The sequence below is a fragment of the Triticum urartu genome, chromosome 6 (assembly GCF_003073215.2).
Source record: "Triticum urartu cultivar G1812 chromosome 6, Tu2.1, whole genome shotgun sequence".
NCBI lineage: Eukaryota > Viridiplantae > Streptophyta > Magnoliopsida > Poales > Poaceae > Triticum > Triticum urartu.
Window position 1 is genome coordinate 143,575,861 of NC_053027.1, and position 9,250 is coordinate 143,585,110.

The following is a 9,250-nucleotide window of genomic DNA, read 5'->3' on the forward strand; positions in this document are numbered from 1 at the left end:
AACTAGAGTGAATTCATTTTTGAGGAATCAAGGATAAGCTAGAGTGAACTCACGTAAAGTCATGAGAGTATAGTGTTTCACATTTATGAACAATCATGGATATAATGTGTAACATAAACACGTTTGTGTTATATATATATATATATATATATATATATATATATATAACCTTTTAGATCAAATCCCTACGTGATTGTACATTCAATCCCCATGACCTTGACCAGAAACAAGATAACCACCAGACTATTTGTTTCGCTTTGCTGTCACAAACAATCCGATTTTTGCACACTTTTTCCAGAAACAAGATATATATTGTATTTTTTGATGTTGCAATATTTAAATGTACGATTATTTCCCAAAAAGGGAAGCAAGATCATAATTCGAAGTACTTACACCTTCTAGTACCTGCCTAAAAATGAAAACTTGTACGGCCACGTGTATCTCTCATCATTTGTTTTCAGAATTAAAGAATATTAAATTTTATTCTCCCGATTACCACGGCTTTCATTACCGTCCTCCATTTCCCACGGCTATTGCTCCCTCCCTCTCGCTCGTCCCCTCTTCCCACCCCCCACCACCTCCGCCAACCAGAGCCCACCCACCTCCCCCCTTCCGCTCGCCGCCCTCCCCGCCGGATTCCGCGGCTCGCGGCGAGAGTCTCGAGCCTCGGGTCGCCGGCAACCGTGCCGGATCCGGCGGGCACTCGGCGCGGCAGCGAGCTCCCGCGGCGTCTCGCGCAGATCCGACGCGCGCGCCTACGCTCGCCGGGAGACTCCTGCTGCGGCTGTGGTGGGCTCCGGTGCGTTCTCGCGGGTGGGCGGGGTGGAATTCGGAGAGGACGAGCTGGGGCCGTGAGAGTCGGGCGGGCCGCGGGCGTGCTCACCGTGAGCGCTTGGAGCCCACCCACCCACAGTCCCATACGACGCACGGGCGTCGCGTTGTAGCGGCACGCCGCCGACGCCATGATCGAGCAGTTCGTCAATTTCGTCATCCGGCCGCCTCGGTACCCTCCTACCTCCCGCATGATGTGCTGCTGCTTTTGTTGTTTGGTGCTAATTGACACGACGTTGCATTGGCATGCGGCCGTGCCCGTGTCGTTATAAATTGGAACAATGTCGGTGGGACAAATCGATAGTTCGGTACACATGCGACATCAGGTCCGGATTAGCTATGTTGCTTTAATGCTCGTGTATATAGCTGTTCATTGTGTGTGGTACGGTTGACAACGCCGAGTCATTTTGCCTGCCTTGTTAACCGTACCTTTGGAAATTGCAAGTTCCACTTAAAATCTGGGAGGACGATGAGGGCAGTTGTTTCAGTTAGTACTTGGACTTGATTATGTTGTTCGCTCGTTGCAGATCAGTACTATCATGTGCAGTTAAAGCTAGCCACAATGCAATTGTAATTAAGGTTGACATGTTAAGAATAACTGTACTTGTATCTGTTCAGACGTGATGTCTGTCCATATAGCGCTAAGAAGTAACTTTAACCTATCGTGGCAATCTTAATGCTGCTCAAATTTTGAACTGAGATCCTTATGGAGGAGAGACTGAGATAAACGGTAGGCTGTTCCTCTGTTGCACCGTCTCTGATGTTGCACTTCTCTGTTTTAGTTGTCATGTTTATGGCCCATGCTTCCTTTTCAAACTTAGCTTTAAGGTTTAGCTTTGTTAATAGGATGATGTATATAGTTTTTTACAGTATCAACTCGAACCAAGTATGGGATGATGTATAAACTTAGCTTTAAGGTCTCTTCATGCCTTATAAAATCCGAGTCTTATGATAGATGTTTAATTAGACCAGAAATGTCATGTACTCCCTCTGTTCCTAAATATCTGTCTTTCTAGAGATTTCAACAAGTGACTACATACGGAGCAAAATGAGTGAATCTACACTCTAAAATATGTCTATATACATCCGTATGTGGTAGTCCATTTGAAATCTCTAAAAAGACAAATATTTAGGAACGGAGGGAGTATATGACATGTCCGTTGGTAAGGTTTTGAACTTCAAATATTTCAAGCATCTGCAGCTGATCTGATGGGATTGAATGACTAATTTGCAGGTCAGAGTATAACCCAGATCAGTACTTATGGGAGAGAGAGTTTATGCTTGCAGGGCGAAGGTATAAACGACTAGACTTGGAGGCAAGTACGGAGACCAATTATCGAGGTTTCTTCTTTCTTTAGTTTGCTGATGAGAAGTGACGCCAACTGGGGACATGTTTGTTTATAACCTTATTGGTATACCTTAACCTGGCAGCTCACAAATCCCAGGGGCCATACCTTAAAATGCAGCCACTATCTTCCTGCTTCTGTTCCAGAAAATATTGCCCTCCCGTGTGTGATCTACTGCCATGGAAATAGGTACTTACTCTGCGTGATCACTGCTAGCATATGTTTGCTCATGCATTGGGCACTTGTTAGTTTTGGCATTCTTTTTTAATGTAACTTGCTTTATATAACATACATGTAGATTTTGGAAACTGTAGCACTGGATTAAAAGCACAAATTTATAAATCTATGTACTTAGTACTTATGATTTAGCTTATCACCTCGAGCAATCACCAATATCTTCTGGAATATTTAACAGGATTTTGCTCTAACTCAATGCAGCGGATGCAGAGCAGACGCAAATGAAGCCGCTGTAGTACTTCTTCCTTCAAACATCACAGTTTTCACACTAGACTTTTCCGGTTCAGGTCTATCGGACGGAGATTATGTCAGCCTTGGTTGGCATGAGGTATATAATCAGTATACATTTTGTTCTTTTGCATTCATATCACTGTTCACTGTATTCTGAAATTTACAGTAATTTACTTCTAGAAAGAGGACCTCAAATGCGCAGTATCATTCCTGCGCACCAACAAGCAAGTTTCCCGTATAGGCCTTTGGGGGCGATCGATGGGTGCTGTTACAAGGTACTTTCTGGTTTGTATACAATGTGTGCTCCATTTCCTCCGGGACATCTCTATTTCATTTCATACGATTCAATATTTTTAGATCACAATGCACTAGATGGTTCCTGAACAGAACTGTGTGTGTTCAAGTGGTTCTTGGTTCTTCCGTTTAATTCTTGGATTGAGATGTTTATGTACATCTTCAGGCCTTTAATTCATGTTTTGTATAAATGTAACACAGCCTACTATATGGAGCAGAAGATCCCTCAATTGCTGGCATGGTATTGGATAGTGCTTTCACCAACTTGTATGGCTTGATGTTGGAACTTGTGGATGTTTACAAAATTCGAGTTCCTAAATTCACGGTAGGTGCATCTACTGCAGAGTCTGTTGCTTCCCCACCATTGTGAAATGATCGTGGAAGAAAGTGCATAATGTATTACCTTAAGTTTAGAAAATCGTGATATAGTTACTATGGTTCTTGTTCCCTTTCAAACACAACACTGCCATATCATGGTGCAATCCCACATATTTTCCCATGCCTCCATCGAAATCATGTTTTTTCTAAGCATCCAGTCAATTAGTTCTTCCCTGCAATTATGAATGGTTGCACAATGATTCAAGCATTTGCTACTTTACCACGTTAGGACTATATAGAAACTTTAAACTATGGGACTAATTCGTTCAGTTTTTTAGACTCAAAATACATATAAATATGCAGCCCATATCTAATCCAGATACAACTGAAATAATGGCTGATGCCATCTCGACTTCTATGTGCACTGCATTTTGAAGTTTCCTTAGATGTGATGTTAGTTCCGGAATAAGTATGAGACAAAAGGTTATACCTTTAACAGAATTTGCCAAGTAGTACTTCCTTCAGAGTATACCATCTGAATTTAGCTTGACACACATCCTCTAGTTGCAACTTTCAAAAGTTTGTGAAGTTTTATCTTACTGCACTCTTATTCTGCTACTGAAATATAATTTGCAGACCCTCAATGTTAGCACACAAGTGGCTCCTACATTTTGAGCTTTCATTTCCATCATTGAGTTAGTAGAGGAATATGTTTGCTCACTATGATGTATAGAAGGACGATGTGTTTATTAGATACTTAGATTTTGGTGGCTTATTTCATTCTCGCTAATGTAAACAGTTTTCAAATGAGTGTTGCCGTAATTTCGTAGTGTTAACGAGGTCTTCTGCCTTTTCAGGTTAAGATGGCTGTACAGTACATGCGACGAACCATTCAGAAAAGAGCGAAGTTTGACATAATGGACCTTAATGTTGTAAAGGTGCACTTCATAAACTATACCTTGTCACAAACATATAGCCAGATATGACTGAACTCATGAAAGATCATAAAAGAACCATTTTGCAACGGTGTACACTTTGCAATACATTGCCCATGACTCACTGTAAACTTGTAAAGGATTATGTCTCAGATTAGATAAGTTCTGGTAAACGACAATTAAATACGGGCATGTTTGGCTGCCTGCATCATTTTGGCTACCAGGCCCCATGAGCTAGGTCCTGGTGAGCCAGGCTGTCATGGTGCGAGCTCCAGCCAGATCCTGGCAAGCCAGGCTACGACAATACATAAGTGAGTATTCGGTTGCCTTCATTTGGAGATCCAGGCACATGGTTTCGTTGAACAGGCTCATTTGGAGAGATCTTGTCTACTTGCCTGCATGGGATTGAGTATGGTTACCTTTCGTCAAACAGCTGAAGCACGTTGGCTAGACACGCGCACTACTCGACTTGAGCTTGATGCGCTTTTGCCAAGGCACGGTATGGCTTGTCCTAGCTCACCATCACGGTGCTCTCATGCCACAGCTTGTGCGGCTCGTCATGGACAAGGAGGTTGTGTGGAGTGTTGGGGAGGGCGTCATGCCGCTCACGTGGCCGCAGTGACTGGAGAGGACTTGGACATGGCCATCCTATGCGGTAGCGGGATTGAGCTTGAGCATGGTCATAGGACGTCTAGGAGGTGGCGCGTGTAGCCTGATATGGTGTATTGCCGTAGCCTGGCTTGCCAGGATCTGGCTGGAGCTTTATGCGGTAGTGAGCTTGAGCTACTCCTGTATGCCGAGCCGCAGGATCAGATGTGGCCATACAGGAGAAACAGAGGGAGCATGGCGTCTTCTCGGCAATGACGATCCCAATTTTGTCATTGGGATTGGTGGAAGAATTTTGGATTTGCTTGTCACCTTGGCAACCATGGGTGTGGAGATAGAGGAGGAACATGACCAACGGTAGTTGCATCAGCTCAGCCTGGCCATGGAGATACTCAACATCAATAATTCTGTTTCCTCATGGCCTGGCTGTGGGTGCTTTAGGGTTCCTGCTGGCCTTGCTTGAGCTTCTCGTGTAGGCAACCAAACAGCCCTTTATAACTGCTGTGTGCATCTGGCAGGCCTTGCCAAAGTTAATCAATAATTACATATTCCCTCCGTCCAACACTGATTGTCTTGTTATTGCTGGGGTTTGAAGGGCAATACCTTCTTTGATCCTCTACCTGCATAGATTATTCAACCTTGACATCTCAAGTGTTGTGGATTTATAAACATGTTTCATTCAGCAACTTCAAAACTATCTGCATATTTCAAACTGCAACTAACTTTAATGTTCTCTTTTTTTTAACCAGCTTGCTCCCAAGACATTTATTCCTGCATTATTTGGACATGGTCTGAATGACATGTTTATTCAGCCTCACCACTGTGATCGTATTCATGAAGCATATGGGGTAAATGCATATGTGGCTTGCTTTATAAAGTTTCACTGGCAAATATTACCTCCATCCCAAATTAGTGGTCTTAGATTTGTCTAGATACAGATGTGTCTAACACTAAAACGTGTCTAGATACATCCATATCTAGACAAATCATACTAATTCGGGACAGAGGGAGTAGAGGTCGCATCACAACTAAAATAATTTATAGAGTGCTGGTTGACCTTCCTTGCTGAAGAGCATGGTAGTCATTTAAGATTTAACACATGTTTTTATGTACAGGGGGATAAAAGTATGGTAAAATTTGAGGGTGACCATAATTCCCCAAGACCTCAATCATACTATGACTCGGTTTCAATATTTTTCTACAACACTCTGCGCCCTCCCCAGTTGCCTGCATCAGGCTCAAATAAGCTACATGTAAAAATCGGTACCATGACCAATGAGGTAATTTTCATGAAATATCACTCTGTGACCTAATTGGGAGCGTCTGGTATGAAGTATTTCCAAGGAAATCACTCTTGTTTTTGGTTGCTTTTTTCGTAGAGTTTGTTCTTTGAGATCATCAATGGTCTGAGGGCAGCTAGAACCGATGCAGGCAGTTCATCAACAGATGCACATGGCTTTCGAAATGGTCTGGCACAGGCCCCTTTTCATCTTCCTTGCAAGTTTTTAACTTGGTGTTGTTCAATGTTCACTAACTCCTTCACTTTTTTCTTCCAGCCACAACTTCGGTAGTCGAATTACTATCGGAGAGCGCGAATCAGTTGTCCATTAAGAATGACAGTGACTTGGTAGGTTTGTTGCCGATATGTTAGTATCTACTATTTTGAAAGATACTTTCCTGATACATTCCATCAAATGCAGGATTTCCTCTTAGATGAGAATCATAACCTATCTGGTGCGGATGGTGATAGTGTTGGACTGCATTTGCAGGTAAAGTGTATACATTGCTTTAGCTGCTCCTTTTTTGGCGGTCAAGTTCATTGTCATATCTCCCACTCATCCTCTGACCATCCGTCGTGATCCTTCTATTTATTGGCTTTGAAATGCATTAAGTTACTAAATTGTGAGCATTTTGGATCAGTAGAGTACTGACATGGGTGGTCAGTACTCATCACAGGTCATCAACACCATATTGTCTGCTCCGTGCATAATTTCATGCATTTCCTGAATCATGATCGATTCCATTGTGCAAAATATATCATTTTGTAAGCGCCCTGCTGGTAATAATAATGCATTTCCTAATAGGATAAAACCAGTAGGCACAACGAGGAGTCCTGCTCATACACAAGCTCAAACAGAGAAAGTTGGGGCAGATGTTCATCGTTAGGTGCTGCGAGTGATGGATCATTCTCACGCGGCCTTGGTGATAAGCATGAGGTACATTTCTTCAGTTTCTTGCCTTCATCACCTAAGGCGAAAGTAGCCACGTTAGACACAAGAGGTGTTCTAAGAAATCAAGATTTCCATAACCGTTAGCCACTTCACACAATAATGTCGACTAGCTAACTCACTCAGAGAAAGGAAGACTCACTGACCTGGTAATTTGCTCCGCAGAACATGACGGTAAATGCTCTGGCCACGCCGCGGAGACACGAACAGAGGAAACTGGCCAAATCGTCGCCCCCGAAAACGAAGGAGAAGAAGATCCATGCCCTGTGGAAGAAGCTCAAGCGCGAGAGGGAGGAGATGGGGGACAGCCTCTCCCAGCGCCTGAGGATGTGCCTCGGGCAGTCTCCTCGTCACAGGCGAACCCAATCGTCATCTGGACAGCAACTATAGCTGACACTACACACTGATCCCGTTCCGACTGACGCAAAGATCCTGACGAAGACCCAGGGAGCTGTAACTAACGCTAGGTGATTACGTATGTAATTTATAGTGCCACGGTCGTGTGATCCGGCCGCACGGAAGGGCTGTGAGCATTGGGCGGGCACGCCCATGGATCATCGCCGTCGTCTCTGGGTGGCCAGATATTGCCGTGGATGTTGTAAGTTGCGGTGCCTGTTTGGCGAAATGAAAGGGTGCATTGTTTTCCACGCTCATCATTTGCCCGTCTCAGTTCTGACGTTTTATGTCGTCTCAAGGGAGATTTTTCTTTTTACCAAGCGCTCTTGGAGTCTTGGTAAGCTACCAACAAAAAAAATGCAATGAAAGGAGAATTGTTTTTTGGGCGGGTGAAGGAGGTCCCATTTGACTCCGTGCGCTTTATATTTTTTGATTCATGTGATCAATTAAAATCCATTCATCGTCCATCGAACCAAATCCCGTTGGGCAGCGGCTCTATTGTTGTCGAACCTTTTTCTCTGCGATGGACACTGGTTGTTGAACCATGTTATGCTGAATTTATTTTGGTACAAAATGCACTTGTAAACAAAAAAAATAAATTGGCCCGTGTTATTTATTTATGGAAGTAGATAAAATATAGTCTGGTAAACAAGATTATCATTGTTCCGGAAAGGAGGAATTGTTGTCCTCTGCATTGAGTGATGCACACATCAATTATATTGTAAAATATTCTTATAGTTCATTGCAAAAGATGGTAACATAAGATATGTTACAAGATTATCATTGTTCCGGAAAGGAGGAATTTGTTGGGTGCAATAAGCCGCGACATCGAACCTGGCGCGGCTAGTGCGTGTATGAGCACGCACCGGACGCGTCGGGTCTGCAGAGTGTGTGTGTGTAGGTGTGCGTGTGTGAGTGCGTGAGCCAGCACGTGTGTGCGCGGGGCCACGCCGTGCTGTTAGCGAGTAATCAGAAGGGGTAGACCGCATCGGGCGTGCTAGGAGGCCGTGGCGACCGCGTACGGGCGCGATGCGTGGACGCGGCCAGAGCGCGGAGGACATGGGGAAGTGGGTGGGCGAGTGGGTGCAAGGCGAGGCCTGGCAGGTCGGTGCTCGCGGTATAAAACCCTGGTTCCCCCTGTAGCTTGTTGACACGGTCGAGTTCGTGCTCGAGGAAAGAAAAAAACATTCGTGCGCTGGAAAAATCTCTGTGTCCACCACTGTTCTGATCTTCTTCTTCCTCTGTCTTCTGATCGAGCCACGACAGAAGAGAGTGAGCAGAGCGAGAGGGAGAGGAGAGCTAGGGCTAGGGAGTGGCGGTTCCAACAATTGGTATCAGAGCCACGTTCAGGTCAGGGCGCGCTGGCGATGTCGATCATCTCATACAGCGGCGGAGCGGGCGAATCGCTGCCGTAGCTCACCAGCGACAACTACACGGCGTGGGCCATCAAGGGCGAGGCGAACCTCGACGCGGCCGGGCTATGGGAGGCGGTGGTCATGCTGGAGGACGCGGCGGTGGCCGTCATCACGAAGAAGGACAAGCCTGCACGCGCCTACCTCCTCAGTGCCCTCGCGGAGAGCTTGCTGCTGTAGGTGGTGTCGAAGAAAACCGCGGCGGAGGTGTGGGCGAGCCTCAAGGCCAGGTATGTCGGAGCTGATCGCGTGCGGGCGGCTCGGCTGGGCACGTTGCGCGGGGAGTTTGAGCTCCTGCGCATGGCGGACGCCGAGACCCTAGATGACTTCGCCGACAGGCTCGGTGGCATGGCGGCGCGCTACGTGGCGTTGGGCTCGACCCTGGAGGACGCGGCACTGGTCAAGAAACTGCTCGA

General features: G+C 45.5%; 1 protein-coding gene across 1 annotated transcript; it reads left to right on the plus strand.

The window, feature by feature from the left end:
* Positions 1 to 524: 524 nt before the first annotated feature.
* Positions 525 to 7,679, plus strand: LOC125517381. Its single transcript, XM_048682575.1, has 14 exons — positions 525 to 1,003; positions 2,066 to 2,147; positions 2,263 to 2,366; positions 2,616 to 2,742; positions 2,826 to 2,920; positions 3,141 to 3,264; positions 4,115 to 4,195; positions 5,548 to 5,646; positions 5,914 to 6,078; positions 6,178 to 6,265; positions 6,355 to 6,425; positions 6,499 to 6,567; positions 6,883 to 7,014; positions 7,192 to 7,679. Exons 1-14 carry the CDS (start codon positions 963 to 965, stop codon positions 7,414 to 7,416), a joined length of 1,503 nt encoding a protein of 500 aa, XP_048538532.1. The 5' UTR covers positions 525 to 962; the 3' UTR covers positions 7,417 to 7,679.
* The last annotated feature ends 1,571 nt before the right edge of the window (positions 7,680 to 9,250 follow it).

Coding starts and splice junctions, on each gene's coding strand:
- LOC125517381 (XM_048682575.1), top strand. CDS start 963: ATGATCGAGCAGTTCGTCAATTTCGTCATCCGGCCGCCTCG. Junction 1,004..2,065: donor TTCGTCATCCGGCCGCCTCG/GTACCCTCCTAC, acceptor ACTAATTTGCAG/GTCAGAGTATAACCCAGATC. Junction 7,015..7,191: donor GCCTTGGTGATAAGCATGAG/GTACATTTCTTC, acceptor TTTGCTCCGCAG/AACATGACGGTAAATGCTCT.